This window comes from Hibiscus syriacus, unplaced genomic scaffold (assembly GCF_006381635.1).
Source record: "Hibiscus syriacus cultivar Baekdansim isolate YM2019G1 unplaced genomic scaffold, ASM638163v2 tig00110163_pilon, whole genome shotgun sequence".
Lineage (NCBI taxonomy): Eukaryota > Viridiplantae > Streptophyta > Magnoliopsida > Malvales > Malvaceae > Hibiscus > Hibiscus syriacus.
Genome location: NW_024062610.1, coordinates 1800068 through 1821070, shown reverse-complemented (window position 1 = coordinate 1821070; position 21003 = coordinate 1800068). Strand labels below are relative to the sequence as shown.

The 21003-nt window shown below is 34.6% G+C and overlaps 1 protein-coding gene and 2 pseudogenes across 1 annotated transcript; all 3 read left to right on the top strand.

Annotated features, from left to right (window-relative positions):
• Nucleotides 1–3125: 3125 nt before the first annotated feature.
• LOC120216721 (regulator of telomere elongation helicase 1 homolog) lies at nt 3126–13931 on the top strand. The gene is given in 30 exon segments (XM_039214068.1): nt 3126–3534; nt 3687–3780; nt 4251–4326; nt 4469–4530; nt 4632–4676; nt 4792–4892; nt 4976–5117; nt 5824–5885; nt 5974–6047; nt 6138–6211; nt 6692–6779; nt 6853–6925; nt 7020–7115; nt 7852–7960; nt 8373–8466; nt 8548–8631; nt 8716–8872; nt 9092–9279; nt 9743–9787; nt 9976–10004; nt 10083–10099; nt 10102–10203; nt 10443–10490; nt 11340–11464; nt 11586–11606; nt 11719–11870; nt 12131–13052; nt 13175–13246; nt 13477–13584; nt 13679–13931. Coding segments are annotated over 30 exon segments (3669 nt in total). The 5' UTR covers nt 3126–3146; the 3' UTR covers nt 13700–13931.
• Nucleotides 13932–17595: 3664 nt separating this feature from the next.
• Nucleotides 17596–20574, top strand: LOC120216792 (annotated as a pseudogene).
• On the top strand, nt 18598–20130 carry LOC120216636 (annotated as a pseudogene).
• Nucleotides 20575–21003: the final 429 nt, after the last annotated feature.

The window sequence follows — 21003 nt, the reverse complement described above, 5'->3', positions numbered from 1 at the left end:
TATGCGCAACATATACAGTTGTAAGTTTAAATATCTCCTAAACGATTCTTATTAGCCACCAATAATTTCTGAAGAATTGTTGTCAAATCCATAATTACGAAGGAAGTTAAAGAATCTAATTGAAATCATACTAATATGGATGATCTTCAACGAGAGCAAGACCCACCAAAGCTTTGTGAGCACTGCGAGGTGAATAACACAACAAGAAGCATTGCCCACATCTTCCTAAATATCGACCTGACCTTTAAAACCTTCATAATTCTGATCCCATGTTGTTTATTGTACCTTCTTTACTCCCTTTATGTATTTCTTTAATTTGTTATCTATAACTTTTTTTTGAATGATTTATGAACATCATTAACTATCTTTATTTTTAACTTTTCATATATAATTGCAAACTATTTATAAATAACTTTTAACTAAACAAACATTCATGCATATATTTAAAACATTTTTCAAAATAAAAATCAACTTTTCGTCGTCTCCTCCTCCTCAATTTATACATTATTATTTTTCTATTTTTCATTACTATTTATAAGTCGTTTGCTACGTCGAATTGGCAAGTCTTCATACTTCATCATCATCATTATCTTCTTATTCTTCTCGATTTTCATCTCCTTATTATGTTCTTCAAGTTTTCATTCTCTCCGTATGTTCATCAAGTATCGATTTTATTGTCTTTTTCACCCATTCCTCATTTAAAGACGATCTTGAATCCAAATCGTCAGAGTAGTCAGACCCAAATAGACCGTTCGATAATTTTTTGTAATTTTTTTCCACAAATACATGATTTGATTCTCGTATAAACTTTATCAACTCACCCCACTACTATTTATGCTGAAAATTTATCAATATGATCATTGGAATTCGATACACCCACTTAACTAGTTCCATCAATTCAAAATCATGCAGTTGGGCAATAGATATAAATAACTAGTTATTTAAACCAAACAAAACTCGTTACTACGGGTGTTAAAAAATATCCAATTCAGTTGACTCAGCTCGTCGATCCGTCGACCCAAACCTTAAAAAACGGGATAATTCTCTAAAAAAAAATACTTGTTCGATCTAGGTACCCGACTCCTATTTTTCCTAGGTAGTTGGCCTGGGTCTAGGTCGAATTTTTTTATAACTGGATACCCAATCCGACCCGACCTAGTGTATTAATATATATAGTTTAAATTATTATTTTATTTTATGTTCTTAATATTTTTATCTTAAAATTAAATTTAAATCCCTAATTTTTTCTTAGATTTGTATTATGTATTTTTAAGTTTTGAATTTTTAAAAATGTTTTTATTATTTCTTCAATATGTGATTTGAAAGAAAAATTCATGATCGTTTTTAATATTTTTAATGTTTTCTTTTGAAAATAAACTTTAATATATATATATATATATCCAAATATTTATCTTTAAAACTAACTTCAAATCACTAATTTTTATGTATGGATAGTATATTATGAACTTTTAAATTTTTATGTATTTCCTAAGTATTTTTTTAAAATTTAAATTAAAAAAATAAAAATATATATAAACCAGGTACTCGTGATTCGAAAATGCGAGTACCCGATTTTCGGGTACACCAGACTTAACTTAACGGGTCATAGGTAGACAAATATACTACCCAGAGAATTGAGTACTCGATTTTGAACACCACTACTCGTTACCTTGACATGAGTGCATGACGAGTTTCATTATTATTATTTTAAATAACGAAAAAATATAAATAAATAATATTATTTTAATGAAACTCGTCACTGTTAAGGTGAAAAGTTCTAAGAAAAATAATAACATTTTAGACCCAATGATTGGATCTATTAAAATATATTTTTATTAGAACTCGTCACGCAAACATAACGAGTTCTATAAAGACGATAGCAAATGCTATAGATCCATAAATAAGTTTTTCTAATATGTTATAGGGCTAATTTTTTTCGTCTGACGTAATGAGCCAAAAAAAAAAAACTTTGAACTAACCGACTTATTTTGGATGGGCTTTTCCTTGATTTATATATTTTGATTTTATTTTAATTTGGTTTAATATAAAATAAGTGTTCAAACTATACCTACTTTTCAAATAGGTGCCTAAACTAATTTTCATCTCATCCAGGTGCCTAATAGTATAAATGTTACCCATTTAGGTGTCTGGACGGTAACGATATTAATTTCCCGTTAAATAACACGTATTACAACCTGATAATTTTAAAAAAAATATTTAAAATTAGAATTATATATTTTAAAATATACAAAAACATAAATTTTGAAATAAACTCAAAACTTTGAAAACTTTTATTTCAATCCCCAAACCCACTTTGGCAGTTGTTTTTTACCTTCGAAGAGCCTTCACTCGACCTCCCCTCCCCTGATGACCAAAATTCCCATGAAATCGTGACAAATTGACGGCGAATCAATGTTTTAAACTGCCTGAACCCTAGGATTAAAATCGTGATTCCACGCGATTTCGATGACCAACTGACAGAAAATACGACGGAGTATGAGTAGGAGGATGGTAGAGACTACGTCGATGCAGTGGCGGATCCAGAAATTTATAAATAATGGGGTGAAAAAAAATTTCTTCTATTTTTCTTTAAGATATTATACTAAATTTCATTTTTTTCTTAAATAATGGGGATGCACTTGACCTCTAGGAGGCTTAGTGCATCCGCCCCTGCGTCGATGGCAATAGTCATAGTCGAAAAGGGCGGCTGCTGCGGCATATTAAGGTTAGAATTTTGGATTTTGGGATGTTTTGTAATACAAGAAAAGTTTGTATTTTTTTTAATAAATATCATAATATTTTTAAAATTTTATTTAAAAAAATAAATTTCAAAATCACCAGATTGTGACATGTGTCACTTAATGGGGGAAATTAACGCCGTTGATGGCCCGAACGCCTAAACAGGTAACGGTTGTAACGTTAGACACCTAGATGAGACAAAAATTAGTTTAGGCACCTATTTGGGAAAAGTGGTATAGTTTGGGCACTTATTTTGGTATTAAGCCTTTTAGTTTTCGCATTCTTGAATTATCGAAAGCAATACGCTCAAAAGTCCCGCCAAAACTTTCACTGCTCCCGCTTATCGTTTACATAGTCTCAAATCAAGCGTCCTTCAATGCTTTTCTTTTCTGGAACCCAAACAAACCATGTCATCAGCACCTAGAAGTGGAGGTATCCCCAGCCATAACCCTAACCCTAAATTCAACAACTCCAAGAATCCCAAAAATGTTCACCATATTGCCGGGATTCCGGTGGAATTCCCATACAAGCCGTACGGCACTCAGTTATCATTCATGTACAGAGTCATATCAACCCTAGATCGAGCTCAGAAAGACGGACACTGTCATGCCTTGCTCGAGTCGCCCACTGGTACCGGTAAATCACTCTCGCTTCTCTGCTCCACTCTTGCTTGGCAGCAAAAGTATAAGACCGACAACATCAAAAGCATTCTCTCTCAATCCAAACCAGATCCAGAGGCCATCACTGATCCTCTTGGTCACGGTGGTGGTTTTATCCCTGCAACTCAACCTTCAAGTAGGTTTATAATGCTCTCTCACATTTCCTTGATTTTCAATTTTAATTCAGGTTTACTATTTCAAGCATTGTTTTCCTTGAACTTGGGATTTGATAGAATAAACACTGTTTATTGATATTCAAGAGTGGATGGTCCTTGATTATTTTCTTAGGCGTTCCTCCATCAAGTGTTTCAGAGTCACCTGAGCATTCAGCAAATAGCAAGAATAAGAAGAAAAAGTTGGCTCCTACCATATATTATGCTTCGTAAGTTTAATTAATAAATCAAGTTAGTGTTTTGGTTTTTACTTCATTATTACTATTTTTTGTTTGTCTGAAGCAGGTCTCCTTTTAACGTCATATTCTATTTAAGTTACCAGTCTCTTTGTCTTTTGGACATCAAACTACCACTCAGATGAATGTGGTTCTGCAATAATCTGATTTAGTGTACTTATTATCGAATATTATGTTATAGCATCTACTACAGGAGCAAAAGGGTAATGGTGTATATTGAGTGAAAAGGATACTAAATATTATTTCATTTACCTTTTTGGTGTGATAGAAAATGATTCTTATGGAGTTGGTACTGTGTTTGGAATCATTGCTGGTTTAAGCATTTAAAATTCTCCTGATAACTAAGCTAATATTCTCAGTGCATTAATCCGTGTAAAAAGCTGCTAAAACCTGTATACTTGGAATGAGGATATTTTATTAAGCACTGTGGCTATTAATGTCAGGAGGACACATTCACAAATTTCTCAAGTGATTCATGAATACAGAAAAACTTCTTATCGAGTGCCAATGGCAATATTGGTATGTTTTACCTTCTTCATTTTGACATCTTCTTAATTGTAAAAAGCTTTCATCAGTTGTATTCTTTTACATAATTTTGGTATATTTAAACAGACTCTATTACTGAAACTGTCAACTGTTGATTCTTTTGAAACTTTCTCAGGCTTCAAGGAAACATTATTGCACAAATCCTCAGGTGTCCAAAGAGAATATTGATGAAGAATGGTGTGTCATATCTGGAACTCTGAATTAGTGAATTCTTTATTTTTCCCCAATTTGATTTCTATTACTTTATTCATACTAAAGCTGCTACTGGAATTTGACAGCAAGCTTCTCTTGAGTAATCGAGAGGAAGGATGCTCTGAGTTTAAGTGAGTTGTTCCTCTGTCTGATATCCATTTATGGTGTCTTAGTTTTGGTTTCCCACAAGTTCACTGTCAATTTAAGAGTAAGAGTATAACCAACAAAAAAACTCATGTCAAGCAGGAACATGCATAAGGTCAAATGCCATCCCTCACTTCAGAGAGGAGGCTGTCATGAGCCCCATGATATCGAAGATCTTGTCAAAATTGGACAAGTTGTTAGAGGTTCTTTTGTTTTCTTTTTCATATGTGTTTCTACAACTATGTTGCTCTTCTGAATCTGACTGAAGGTTTTCTTCATTTTCCAGGATGTGCATACTATGCTGCACGATCAATGGCAGATGATGCACAATTGGTTTTTTGCCCATATAGCTACATCATCAATCCTGTTATTCGAGGGGCAATGGATGTAGATATCAAAGGAGCCATTATAGTTCTTGATGAAGCACAGTATGTTACTACCAATTTCCACAATGATTTCCTGATAAACATTTTATTGATTTAAGATAAATTTTAGTAGAAACATATGTTCTATAGTAAGAACTTAGATTTTGATAAATAATTATTTCCAGTTATTGTCTCTACCCTTTAATTTGGCCGGGTTGGGGTTTTGTATGTTTCTTTTTTGGTTGGAAGCATCTGATGTACCCAAAAGTTACATTCCTTTTTGACCTTTTTGTGGGTTTATACGATCAAAGGAACACTCAACTATTTCAGTATCTCTTTATTTCCCCTTGTTTTTATTTCTCTTATTTGTAGTACTTGAACTCCTACAAATTCTGCAACCTCGATACACTGGAAAGAATCAATTGGTTAAGTCTATGATTTCTTCAAAATTGTAAGGGGAATAATACATGCTACTGTGTTTGATTTTGTGTTTCATTCTTGGGATCTACATAGAATAGATGTGACAGCTGTGTTTTGTATGAGTCCAAATGACTTCAGGAACATATCTTTGGATCCTTAAAGAAGTTCTAAATTTGATGTCTATAATAGTCGGTGGCTGCCTTTTAGCTTGCCAAATTGCACATGTGGACAAATGCAGGTGGTTTGGGATTGACTTCTCATGCCATCTGGGATGACTGGTTACCATTTGGTTTTGTTTTATACTTGTTTTGCTTGTGTTCGCGTATCAAAAGAGTTTCTCTTGTTACAGCAACATAGAAGATATTGCTCGTGAATCCGGTAGTGTGGATCTTGAAGAAGATGCTTTGTTCAGTGGGTTACCAAACTTTTAGTTTTAGTTCTACTTTGTTATGTTAGGACTTAGGATTCTAGTTCTTATAGCAATTGTTGGCTATGTTAGAATTGCAGACGGAGCTTCATCAACTCAAGTTGATAAATGCTGACATTTACCAACCATTGTATGAAATGTCAATGGTAAGTAAAGTCATTTATCATGTAACAGTGAGGTATGACTTTACATCTGTTAATATTTTGCTTTTAATTATTGGTGCTGTGTATATGTAGAACCTACTAAGCTGGATTGCGCAGGCGAAAAGCAAATTAGAAGAAACGCATGAATCTAAGCACTACTTGTCCTCGTAAGTTCTGCAAAAAAACTTCTTCGTTGTCAAGGTTATCCTTATCTCCCTTCGTGGGACTTCATGTTGTCACATTATAATGAAATGCCTTTAATCTTTCTTTTTAACAAATGTTACATTCTTGTTAACATCTGCTTTCTTGTATAGTTACTATCCTTGTGTATAGCGGCCATTTTGCTTTCTTTAATTTTTGTTTCCGTTCTTCCCCATGAGTAGTGTTTTTCATTATTGATACTATTTAAATGGCAGTCACACCCACCCATGTTCATGTAACAGTTTTGGGGATAGTATATGTTTTTTCTGACATGTTATGCTTTATTTTGTAATAAGAAATCAATGGAACTATGCCAGTTTTCACCTTAGCTCCTGCAAACAATTTTGTTTGAGGAAGTTATAGAAGCTATTTTGTCTTTCTCGTATTCTTTTCTTGTTAGAATTTGGTTTGCATAGTCTTATATGTTTCTATAAACATGTCTTTAGTTGGACTGGTGACAAGGCATTAAGGCAACTCCAAGAAGCTAACATTTCACAGAAATTCTTTCCTGTCTTGCTAGAATGTGCAATGAAGGTACTTAACAAAATTTAGTCTGGATTCTTACTGTTTTATATTGATATTGATGGTGAACCACATTTCATTCAAGGCAATCAAAGCCGCTTCAGATACAGAACCGGAAGTACTTCATTTAAGTGGAATGTCCGTGATAACCTTAGAAGGTGCATCTATTTTCTTGTTTTTATGGCCGCAAGCTAATAAAGCCCCCCTGCAGTCTGAAAATTGATATTAACTACATTAAGATATGCATTACAGGGCTGTTCTCTTCGCTGACATATTTCTTTTCAAGAGATGGTTCTCACATATTTGATTATCATCTTGCTCTACAACGATACTTTAAAAAAGATGAGAGTAAGTTGGCGATGAGTTTATAACTAAGTTTTTATACTGTCATTTTTGTTAGAGATGGCAGTGGGTTGGATACTGAATATCTGCATTTGTTTGTGATATCCGAACTCGTATTAACATAACTACTTTAAAATCTGAATCTATTTATCATTCAAATTAGATCTGAGTGATACTATTTGAATCTGCTAAATAAACGAATTCATTTGGTCAAGCTTATTTATTTATTTTGCATTTTGCAAATACTCTGATAGTTTGGATATCCAAATATGTTATTTGCTTAAATATTGCAGATTTTGACAATGGATATTTGAGTGTTAATATTGGCATCTGCTTTGGATAATAATTATAATATTTGAATCACAAAAAAACTGATTTGGATATATACGAATATCTTTCTATCAAAAAAAAATTTATACGAATATCTGAATTTGCATTATCCATAGTCATACTTAATTTTCAAATTAACTCGGGGAGAATTTCATCCATGTTCATATTAGTAAATGGGATGGTTGGTATGTTGATCTTGCAGGTTAGAATCAGCGACAGTTTCTTAGCTCACAAAGAATTTAAATAATCATGAGCATAAGTTTTGATTTAGCTGTTCGTTTCTATAGTTGTTTTTTCCCTTTATTGCTATGATAGTTAAAAAGTTTCACTAGTGAACTTAGTTTTTTTAAGTTGCCTCTATGTTTTCTGCACTTTTGATTAAAAAGAAAGGTTATCAATGTTTTGCATACAGAAAATGCTTTTGGCAGTTGGACATGTTCCTTAAGCTTGTGGTGCTTGAACCCATCTGTTGTCTTCAGAGATATAGCTGATCTTTCATTATCAGTCATCTTATCTTCTGGGTAAGAATGAACTTATTTGAATGTTTCAGTTGTCAGCCTTGCATTAATGAAATACATCATAAAAATGTTTTTTCAGCTTTATGCAACCCTAAAATAGCGACCCCAAATTTCCTTGCAAGTTTATTCCAACCAAGTCAAAGACATTAACTACTGCTACCTACCTGGAAAGATATCGTCTTTTGAAGATACTTTTTAGTATCTTGTTTGACACATAATTATATACCAATACCAGCATCCCACTGGCATGCCATCCTTTTTGAAGGAACTTTCCATTTATGATGTCTGATACTGTGATGAAATTTGGGGAAGATTCTCAAAATTATTTGTTTTCCATTTACTAATTTCTTTGGGCTCACTTGAATTTATAAATAGTGTTTCCACTTGTAATTTTATTAATTATTCTATTATCTAGGACGTTATCACCAACGAACTCCTTCTCATCTGAACTTGGAGTGCAGTTTGGAAACTATTTGGAGGCTCCTCATGTTATCGATGTTAAATCTCAGGTGCAATTTTAATTTTCTTCGTGCTTATGATTCTTATTTCCACTTTATTTTTGTCATGGGTTATTGACTATTCTGTTGCAGGTATGGTCTGCTGTTATCTCCCATGGTCCAGGCAATTGTCGATTGGATGCAAGTTACAAAACAGCGAATCAATATGCTTTCCAGGTATATTGAATTTTGTGGCAATATTGGTTTGAGTGAGAATTAATTTATTATTTGACATTTGCACATCTTTTTATTGTTCTGAAGGACTCACTTGGCAAATCCTTGGAAGAAATTTTCAAGATTGTTCCTGGTGGCTGTCTGATATTTTTCCCAAGTTACAAGCTGATGGAGAATCTTTGTGATCGTTGGCGTAACACAGGCCAATGGTCACAACTTAAAGCACGGAAGCCCCTTTTTGTTGGTAAGGCATATTTTATCCCTTCCTCAGATCTAAGGTGGTGGTGTGATGATTAATTTTCTTGTCAGAAATTGCTATTTAAAACTTTGTTTCTATGCATATTTGCCTGGCCCTTTGTATTGATGCTGGAGAAAGCCTGATGCGCGGTATTTACAACTCATGTTGTTCATACTTGGATTACTCTTATTGGGTTGGAAATCTGATCTAGTGGACTCTGTGCAGAGCCAAGAGGGGGGAATCAGGAAGAATTTGAGACCGTACTGAAAGGTTATTATGATTCAGTATCTCAAGGAAAGAAACCTGTTATTCGGAGAAAGAGAAAGACAAAAAAAATAGATGACTATGTGAGTGAGTCTGCTGAAGTTACAAACCTCGGAGGAGCAGCTTTTCTTGCCGTTTTCCGGGGAAAGGTTTGAATTGCCCTTTTCGTTATCAAATCTCAACTGCCGGGAGATTTTTTTTTGTGAGGAGTGGTTTCATTGTCTAGATGAGTACAGTGAAATCCAATTGTTACCACTTTATATTTATCCTATAGGCTTGGGCAATTTGGTCCCTATTTCGACTAATTAGTGGAAGTAAAATTTACTATGCTCAACAAGTACAGTAGAGTACTACTAACGATAAGTATCATTAATTTAATTTATAAAAATTTTAGACTCAACATATAATTATAAATTAGTTAAAAATTTAAAGATAAATTATTTAAAATAAAATATTAATTAAATTATTTTTATAAAATTTTTAACAATTTTTTAAATAATACATTTTAGTCATTAACTTGGTACTTTTTAATGTCTCATGCCTTGGTACTTTTTAATGGTGGAAATACATTTATGTGGTTCTTTAAAAGTTTATTTCTATATTTCTTTGCAGGTGTCAGAAGGCATAGATTTTTCCGACGATAAAGCTAGGGTGGTTGTATCCTTTTGTTCGCTTTGAAGTTTTGGCCTTTTCCTATATTTCAGTCATTAACTTGGTGCTTTCGCCACTTATCAACTGTGTTCGTTTTCCTTCTGATTATCTGTTTTTTGCCCATGCCTTTAAAAGCACAAAGTTGTATTTTGTTGTGTGATTGTTAATTAATTGTGAATTCTTGACTATATAAGATAGCTGTTGGCATTCCGTTTCCAAATATGTACGTATTCTCAGTTGTCGGTGATGTTTTCAAATAAAATTTCTTTTTCTAGATTTCTGACTTCTGTACACTTCGCAGAAATGATAAACAGATCGCATTAAGAAGAAATATAATAATACATACAGATCATCTAAAAACCTTCTGAGTGGAAATGAGTGGTACTGCCAGCAAGCGTTCAGATCTTTAAATCAAGCTCTTGGTATGCCTAGTAAATTTCCAGCCTCAAGGTTTATTTATTTGTTCATTCTTGTACTGTTTTGTTACTGGATTTGGTAATACAGCAGGTCCAAGTATTTGCATGTTATTTTGGATATTTAGAGATAGTTGATTACTTTATTTACACATATACTCTTCCTAAATCCCCCGTGAAAAAACGGTGAAGAGAAAGAAACCTTTGTCTTCAATAGTATTATTCAATAGCTACCTTTTTCTATGCAGGGCGCTGTATACGACATAGATATGATTATGGAGCTATCATCCTATTAGGTAATGATTTTGAATTTGTTTTTAGTTATTACAGATGTTCCAGAAAATAAGATGTTTCAGAAAATAAGATGCTAAAATGACAAAATTTACTTCCAAATGAAAAGATAATAAGGGAACATCTTCGTGGACATTTGACAATGTCTAAATCTTATAACAATGTTCCCTTACCCAAATTACCACTGGTGCCATTGATTTGTGATAATTCACTAGTTTATTGGAAATGAGTGATGCTCTATTTGTGACAATGTCTAAATCTTGTCGGTGAGCATATTTGGAAATGAGTGATGCTCTATTTCCCTGAAAATGTATAATTGTATATGCATAGGATTGGAAGTGAGATGCGTAACCATCTGGTTATTGCTACTTCATGGATAATTAAATGTTGTATTAAAGTCTAGAACTGTTTTCTAGTTTTCTTTTATGCATTCTTTGGCAAGAAAAACAAATCTTTATCTTCTGAGAATTCCCAATTTCTTCTTCTAGAGAATTTTTTGTGAGCTCTACTTCATTGTAATGACGCATCAAACTTGTATGTTAAACAAATGAAGCAATACCCCTAGAAATGTGCAGATGTTACTATTTGGTGGCTAGTACATACATGAAGCGATGCCCCTAGAAACGTACAGATGTTACTATTAGGTACCTAGTACCTGTGCTTCCCCAGAGTCTTCTATTAGATGCTATTGTACCAAAGTTAAGCAATGTAACAGTCTGGTACATTTAATTATTCAATTAAAAGGCTGTGACATTTTGCTTCATTGAGGCGTGTTCTTCATAACATTAAGAAAATGGGTAGTAACCCTCACCTTTTCTAATGCTGATTTAAAGGGAAATGTTCTCTGTTATCAGATTGGCGTTTTCAGGATGAAAAGAATAGAGCTTATATTTCAAAGTGGCTAAGGCCATCCATTAGAATGTATGGAAGTTTTGAGAAGTCATTAGACGAGTTGAGGTCCTTCTTCAGTGAAGTCAAGGTCCGTTTTGAGTTCTTTTATTAGTATATATTCTCTTTTTAAACTGTTTAGTTTTCTTGTGTGTGGACTGTGGTTTAATGGTGTTACATAAGTTCTTTTCTATGGCTTCACTTGTTTGCAGGACTTGGTTGCCAAAAACAAGGTTTGCAAACCTGAACTTGAATAACTTTAATGAAAATTTCCCTTTCATGGATTGAAGCTGTGAATTACCAGAAATAGAAATTTGAAACTTATCCACTGTTCATTGTGGACAGCAACTATCTTCTCTAGCAAAATATGATATCAGTTTTACTCAATTGAAGCCTCAAAGTGATGTTGGAGCACAGCCAAGTATGCAAGCAGATAAGGATGAGAAGACCTGCAATGGATGTATTGATTTAGTGTGTGACTCTCCAAAAGATTCACAGTAAGTGACTGACACTTATTGTGTACTTTGAAGCTGAAATGTAACGATGACAAACTATATGCTCGTGCATGCCACTTCACTGTTGAATCACTCTACGTCAATACTGGCTGCATCATGTTTAGGAAATTTCTGTTGTTTGATCATTTGCTTTTGGACGCTTTTCAATATTCTTACTTATATCTAGCAGTATGTAACTATTTCTTTTAAAATATTATGGAACATCAAACTGGTATTATTGGCTCAGAAGCATCTTTTTGCAGGTGTTTTGTGCCTTCATCTATGAAATTTGCCAATGAAGATCGAGATTTACTCATGGTCCAGGAAATGCCGTTTGTGAATACTGGTATCACTTTAGCTAGTCCAGGTTCCTTAACTAGGGATGGTAGCTCTGGTTCGACTATAATTCAGGCCTCAACCAAGTGTCCGGATCAATTTTTGTTTCATCCAATGTCAACAAGCCTGAATGAAGTTCCTTCCGTTTGTGAATCTGAGACAATAGTCACCCCTGAAAAAGATGTGGATCAGAACAAAGCTGGCGTGATACCAGGAGAAGAATCACCTTTTAATCTTAGTGTTTGTTCTTATACCCAGAAAAGGCGGAAATCGGTAGCTTCAACTTTCATTAACCTTGTTGATGAAGATACTTCCGCTCAAATTCCAGGTTCCATGAATTCCGAGGGACTAGCCCATGGAGACATGCTTCGTAGGATTGAATTTGGGTTTGAAACTAGTTCAGCCGAAAACGATTATCAGGAGTCAAATGTTCCATTCCCATTGGCAACTGATAATACTATTTTCTCTTGTCCTGTTATGGATAAAAGACAACAAATTTCCTGTTTACTCTGCAGAAGCCCTTTAGGCCGCCCTGAAAATAATTTGTATATCATGTTTTCATTGACCGTGTCTTCAAAAGTCTACCTGTTATCTCTTTTCAAGGAGAGATTAATTTCTTGTGATTCAAATATGCCACCAACTGTACCAGTTATAATAACTGACATTTCATCAGTTGACCCAAGACTCAGCAATGGAACTCTCCAAGGTGACAGAGAACAGGGCATTTGGCATGAGGAAGATGGGTGTGTATTCAAAAAGGTCTTCTGCCCCTTTTGCAGCAACCCTAACAATTGTCTTGGTGTGCAAATCAAAGCTGCTGATGAAAAAAATGTGCAGTTGCTAAACAAGGTAGGTTATTAAGACCTTATTGTCATAGATTTTTTTTAAATTTTTTTTCCATTCTACATACAGCGTCTTATCCTTTTTATATTTTTTGAAATGCTCGTCTGAAACATACTTTTCATCTGCAGATAATGCTTTACCATGGAAGTGTGGTGATTAGAAATTCTGAAGCAACAGAGGACCGGGCAGAAAAGGATGAGGTAATTGTAATACTGGGCCTAATGATTCTTCCACCGTTGACCCCTTGTCTTTTCCAGACATGCTATGATACTAAGACAAATGCTGAAATTTTATAGTTTTGCCTTCATCCACTTGGCAATCATGCAAGAGAATTTCCATTTCAGGCACTATATTGCATGCTGTCCAAAAAACTTGAATACTTTGGTAAAATCGTTTTGTAAGATATAACCGAACATATGATTTGTTACAGATTAAAAGCTCAAGCACAAAGAAGACTGCCATTTTAAATTCCATTGAAAAGTTTGCATATTCCTCCCAGCAGTCGGGCTTGGGAGGGTGGAGGACTACAAAATCGAAGGTTAGATACAAAGAAACGCTTTGAATCACAGAGATATTCTGTCCATTCCAAAACTTTTTCTTTTTTTTTTAACTTTATATTTGCTATGTTGCAGCTAAAACTTTCAAAAAGATAGCGTTGGGCATGAACATGCGACTTGCACGCAACTAAATTTTGTTATTTACAAAGCCTTCGCTTGATGAGATATGGAGAAGATAGAGGGATGTACATTTTGGTGAATAGTCTTTGAATTTGATAGGTTTCATAGATCAAACCAGGCAGCAATTATGGACTTACCATATCCCAGTCTAACTTATGCAGCTGAGGATGCTGTCCTGTCCGTTTATTAGTCTTTTAGTTTTGCTATCATCAATTTTGTTGGCGTATTTTTCTGAATAGTGCCAATGGTTTAATCAATATAACTGGCTATTACTCATCTCGTTTCTGATTTACCAGGGAGAGACAGACATCTTTTTTTAGTTTTACAAGCATCATATCTTGTTGAGTAGACTTGTACTGTACATCGAGCAAACGCAATATATAGAGTTGACACCAACGAGATTTGGTATTTGAAACATTAATGGTGAGGCATGTTTAATCAATCCCACCGTGCCGCCCCTCCAAACTTTGCTCTTATACATTATTTATATTTTATCTCTACGAAATTAGTGTTAACTAAAATAAATAATTAAGAAATATTAAATTCAAAATATTATTTGATATTATTTATTATTAATAATAAAACTATTATTTGAGAAAAATAATATTTATATTTTTTAGTGTCTACATGAAAACTTCTATAAATTAATAATATTAGGATCGTGTAATTTTATTAATTTAAATATATATTAATTAACTGATAAATTAATAATTTATTAATTTGAAGAGATTTTTTTTTGACAAAATTATCATGAATAAAATACCCCAAACTTATTGCTATATATATACACACATTCTATAGGGTATTGTACCCTTGATGTTAAAGTTGAATGGCATGGCTTGGAAAAACTTTTGTAGCCCCCGAGTCTTTTATTCTATAACTTTGAATCACAACTATTTATCATGCAATATATCTCCAAACCACCATTTAATTAGCATGGAGAAACGTATCTTCACATCTCCATTGGTGACCTTTACCCTTTGAGCATCCCAATCCTGAGCAATTGGACTCGTATTCTTTATAATTATAATGGGTTGAATACTGGTCAGGGATAAGCTGTTCCTTGAGCAATCTAAGGCTCTGTGATGTCGGGAAGAGCTTTAGTCCTTCTTGACTTGAGGCGACTCTGCATCACTTGTGACAATTTTCAAATCATCATTCCCAGGATTCTCTCCTGTTATAAGACCTTTGTTACCAGACATGTTAAATTTTTAAGGTTGTGCTCCCAGAAGAACAGCTATGATTTGATACATGAGGAGGAAGGTGAATTTGAAGTAGCAGTTTGGGAAACAAAATCACCATCCTTAGGCTGCAAGGTGGTTTGTTTTGGCTTACCATTCTACTTCGATGCTGAGGCCGATAATGTACTCTTTCCTGATGATCTTGGAGAGGGCATCTCCGGGAAGCACGGGTACATGGTAGTGATGGCACTAATATGAGAAGCACCAGAGGCACCTTGTACCGAATCAATGACATTTCGGAGTTTCTGCAAGTTGAGGCCTACTTTCTTGATTGCTATAGATGGACAGTGTTTTATTCCATGGTGCCTACAGATTCTTTTTAAGTTTGTGGAGCACACTGAAAGATAGAGAAAGAAAACAGGAAATGTACATTAATTTTCATATCATGCCATGCTATATAACAAAGATACTTTCCGAAACACAGATACAGACAAATAAACCAGAAAAAAAAATAGCAGCCAACACTTGCAGCAAAACATCGTCCGGTGATTGGGATTGGGAGAGGTTAAAGATTTATTTTCCAGGGCCTATTTGTGATACAATTGCTGCGGTTTGTCCTCCGACGCCAGGGCTCGGCGATTACATGCCGGGGTGGAGATGGGAAGTAAATCACTCATTTAGTGTCAAATCAGCTTATAAAGCGTTATCGCCGGAGCCGTGGCCAACTGCTCCGATCAGGTGGATGAAAGTGTGGACATTTCCGGTTCCCCAGAGGATTCGTGTGTTTCTTTGGATATCCCTTCATGGTAGACTGCTAACGAATGCCGAGAGAATGCGTCGCCACATTGCGGTATCGGCATGGTGTCCTCTCAGTTTGTCTGAGGATGAAGATATTTCCCATGCTCTTCGGCGTTGCTCCTTTGCCTTGGGGGTTTGGAGAACGGTACTTGGTCGAGATGACCTCCCAACTTTCCTCACCTTGCCGATGGAGGACTGGCTGTTGAAAGGTCTTAGTGGTAGGGGGAAGCTCCCGTGGAATGGAACGAAAGGAGCAATGTATTTTGCAGTGGTCTGTTGGAAGCTATGGAAGAGGCGCAGCAAGCTAGTGTTTCAGAACGAGGAGGGACGGGGAGATTTCGTGGAGAATTGCATTCGATTGAAGAATGATTTTGTTGCTAATATGGAAAAAGAACCTGGTGGAGGAAGACTGTACAAGCCTACTGTGAGATGGAGAAAAACCAAATGTTCAGTGGGTGAAAGCAAACGGATTCCATTACCAGGACTGGAAACCCAGGTCTTTCAGGTAAGAGCCGAGTATCCTAACCAACTAGACTAGGTCTACGTTTATTCTCACTAAAACCGTTTATTTAAATTCTACATCGTGCCTGCCACCTGGCGCAACACGCTTGAAAAAGCTCTTATTCAACAAAACGGATTCCCAGTCAGAGACAAATAGTTGGAAAAAGAAAAGTGCCATGGTTTTCATGTTTCCACAAATTAAGACTACGACTCAAGTGAAAAAAGTGGAGAGTTATGCTGTGAGGCGCTTAAAATAAACTTAATAAACACCAATAAATAGTGCGATTGATTAAAAAGGTGACATATTAAAAATGAAATGCAAAATGTTATAATATGGAATTAAAAAAAGTTATCAATCTTAGTAAAATAACAAATTATACCTAAAATGATATAAACGGTGAATGTTTTGAATATTATTAACATTTCAGGTTGCGCTTAAAATGTTATTAGAGTTTAAGTTGACGGAATTTTAGATTTTCTCACAATAACAAAATAAGTTGAAAGCTGAAAATGTTATGAATATAATAAATACGATTGTGCTTAAGAATGACATAGTCACTACAGCAAAATTGTTCTACAGCGGCGTTGTTAGCGGCGTTTTAGGAGTAAACGCCACCAATTTTAAACATATAGCGTCGTTTACATAGCAAACGCCACAAATGGTAACTTTAGCAGTGTTTTTATAAAAACGCTGCAATAGGTTCATCTATAGTGGCGTTTTTTCAACAAACGCCGCAAAAGAGTAGTACTTTAGTGGCGTTTTTATACAAACGCCGCTAAAGACTCGTAATTTAGTGGCATTTTTATACAAACGTCGCTATAGAATTGTACTTTAGTGGCATTTTTATACAAACGCCGTTATACACATGTACTATAGTGGCGTTTGTGTTTACAAACGCCGCTAAAGACTCATAATTTAGTGGCGTTTTTATACAAACGTCGCTAAAGACTCATACTTTAGTGGCGTTTTTATACAAACGCCGCTAAAGACGCGTACTTTAGTGGCATTTTTATTCAAACGCCGTTATACACTTGTACTATAGTGGCGTTTGTGTTTACAAATGCCGCTAAAGACTCGTAATTTAGTGACGTTTTTATTCAAACGCCGCTATACATTTGTACTATAGTTGCGTTTGTGTTTACAAACGCCGCAAGTTTACAAATTTTAAGTGTTGCGCCCTTTAACCTTTTTTTCATTTTTTTCCCTTTCAAGCATTTTTCAATCCCGCCGTTTACCCAAACCCATCTTCTTTACTACCAAACCCCAAACCCATATGTTTCACTACCATTTTTATGCTATCTCTGATTTAGATTCTCTTATCCACATTTTTAAAAGAACTCATCGCTGGAATTGAAGAGCAAGGAATCTGAAGTTGAACTATCGAGATCCAAATGATGGATCTAAACCTGAATCAACTAGAATCGGGTTGGGAGGAATTGAGGAAAGAAGCTCAAAAGATCGAAGGCGATCTCGATGTCAAACTATCTTCTTATGCTAAGCTCGGTGCTAGGTTCAATCTAGGAGGGTTGCTCGTTTTCCTCCTTTTTATTGTTATTTTCTGGAATGTGTGTTGCTTTTTTTTCCCAATAGATTATTGAAATTAGGAACAAATTTGTTGAAGAACTGAACATATTCTAAAATCTGAATAAATAAGATTTGTTTAATGGGAATTTTTTCCTGTTTTAGGAATCCAAAGCCTTAGGCATCTGGTGCTCTTTCGTTTCTTCTTATTCTTTGTGATAATATTTACTTACATTTAGATTATGTAGATACTGGGTCGCCACCGGCCAGGTCAAGCAGATCATGGAAGTCTATGGAAATTGAAATTCAATCATTGCTTGAGAAACTGTTGGACTGATCGTATGAGTAGATGTACTGCATCTTCTGCACCGACTACTTCGGTAACCCAGAAACTTGCAAGACATAGAGACATACTACATGAGTTTACTCAGGTTTAATCCACTGATTCCAACGATTATAATGCAAAAAATTTGAATTCGAAGGAACTCATCACCCCGACGTGACGAGTCCACTTAAAAATAATAAATTAATGACCTACGTAAGATCCACTCATCCGAGTCTATTAAAAAATAATATTTTAAAAAAACTCGTCACCTCAAGATAACGAGTTCACCAGATATTGTAATAAATAACTTAGAACCCTAATTAAATTCTAGGATGGGTAAAGCCCTAAATTTTAAATCTAAAAGCCTTATCGGGCCAAAAAAAATCCTGATTTATTTTCTTGTGCGAAAAGAAAGGAACAGAACGAGGACCTTATAAACCGGTTTTTCTTGAATTTAAAAACTAAAACCCGGTTTAAACTTGGTTCCTCGGTACGACTTTACGCAACTCTTATTTATTTCCCTTGTTTCACCTAAAGAATATCACAGTTGGTCTTCTCTTTTAGGCTCTGCTAGGTTTTGTCATCTGAATTCTAAAGCTATGGTAAAGCTTCATTTCTTTTATTATCTGTAATACATTTTCTTTTCTCATTTCAGATCTGAAATCTCCATCCCTTATAATTCTGTAAATTTTCACTGATTGTTTTTTTTGGGGGAGGATTTGCAGGATGGTAAAAATGTGAATATGGAGGCAGCTATCGACCAGCTTCTTAATGTTGAAAAGCAGATGAGATTGGCCGGTGATGTGGCCGCTATCAAGAAAGCCGTCACTGAGATTTTGCAGCTATGCTTTGAAGCTAAGGATTGGAAGGCTCTCAATGAGCAGATCGTAAACTTGTCCAAGAAACAGGGTCAGCTTAAGCAGGTAACAAGTGTTTTGATGTTTTCTCTTTACTGGATTAAATTATTGGTTTGACCAATTCGAGTTTGGATATTTAGGTTTAGGGTTTATGAATCATATTGGGCTGAACCTAATTCGCTTATTTGCAAGTGGATGTGTATATAGTCTGAGCTTTTTGTTGAAATTGAGAGAGCAAGATTGATCAGGAGACTTGCAAATATTAAAGAGGAACAGGGCCTTATTGCGGAAGCTGCAGATTTAATGCAGGAAGTTGCAGTAAACTTCCTTTGTAATAAGATGATACCTTCTTTTCTATTAATCCCCCTTTCCTGATGTTTGATTGTTTTGATCTGTAGGTCGAAACTTTTGGTGCCATGGCAAAAACTGAGAAAATTACCTTCATTCTTGAACAAGTATGAGCATCTTATTTTGATCATGACCCTTAATTGTTTTTAATATGAATTTATCTTTTATATTAAGACTGCAATATTATTGTCACTCTGTCAATAATTAAATTTTGCAGGTTCACCTTTGCTTAGATCGTCAGGATTATGTTCGTGCTCAAATTCGTCGAGGAAGATTAGTCCTAGAGTATTTGATGTTGACCCTTCTAAAGAGAAGAAGAAACCCAAGGAAGGTGACAATGTAGTAGAGGAGCCTCCTGCTGATATACCTTCACTATTGGAGTTGAAGCGTATCTACTATGAACTGATGATACGGTATTTGGCTTCTTCTCTTTAGCATCCGTATTTTTATGCTCAACATTTTGTGTGATCTTTTTAATTGTGTTTTGATAATAATGTTTTTCTACGTAATTGTCTTATTAAATTCCCGAAGTAATTTCCAAGCAATCTGAACGTGCTTTAGTTGTGTTGGCAATTTGATTTTTGTATAAGTTGATTGTTAGGGAATCTCAATTAAGTTGCTTTCATTAATGGAGAAGCCCTCAAGTTAGATTTGCTTAACCTTTTTTCTTTCAAGGATGGTATCTGCAAAAGCAGATGGTGAATGTTTTCTTTCTGTAGGTTGTTACTTCAGATATATTATATGTTGGAAGGTATGTTCCTTATGTTTCAAGGTGATGAGAAAGCTTTTCCCTACAGTTTTGGGGCTAGAGATCTAAATCTATCTGGAAATTTTAATTCTGGAGATAAATTAATGCAACAGAGCTTACATGCTACAGTTACTCGAAAACATGATCCTTGAAATTCTAATTTTATGATGTCTACAGAATTGGGGTTTATTGAAGTAATGATTACTTTGAAATCCAAGGTCCACAAATTTAACATTAAAGCAATTGATATTTCAATTTCTTTAATTCTGTACAAGTAGTGCATTTGCAAGCTTAGTTCCTGAAATTCTATTCAAAATTAGATTTATCACAGGTAAAGTGCCTACAATTTAGGTTCAAGTTTGGACGCATATTGTCAAGTGATCCATCTAACTAAAGGGTCTTAATCTTCATGTAGAACTAATTAATATGGAACTGTTATATCTTTGTTTTCTGTATATGTACAGTCTTATGGGTTTGAAGTAATGGTATAATTCTTCGTTTTAAGGAATTCAGAAGAATCAAGCAATGAGGGAACATGCTTGTTAGCACAGTGTTCGGGGATATTTTTTGAGTAAGTAGTTCACTTTTTGAGTTCTTTTTATCGTCTAAAATTCTTATAGTACAAAGTTATAACTGGAAATATATGTTCCTTGATTCATTTGTTTATTTTACTGATCATGAATAGGATCAAAAGGCACATGAAGCAATCTTGAAATGATTGAACCTACTAGGGTTTTCCCTATGAACTTTGAGGGACTTAGACATGCATGCTTTCTTGATCCAAAATTATAAGATTTCATTGCTTATCCCTTTTTTATTTCCTTAACTTTTCTAAGAATACAAACTTGCTCAGATTCTTGGGGGTAAGAATTCTAACTTCTAAAAGTAAGATGGCAACCAATACATTATTAAATTTTTTCTTTATGATGACATTTTTTACATTCTTATGTAGAATATATTTAGTTTTCATGGTTCCTGACTTCCTGTTTTTGTTGTTTGT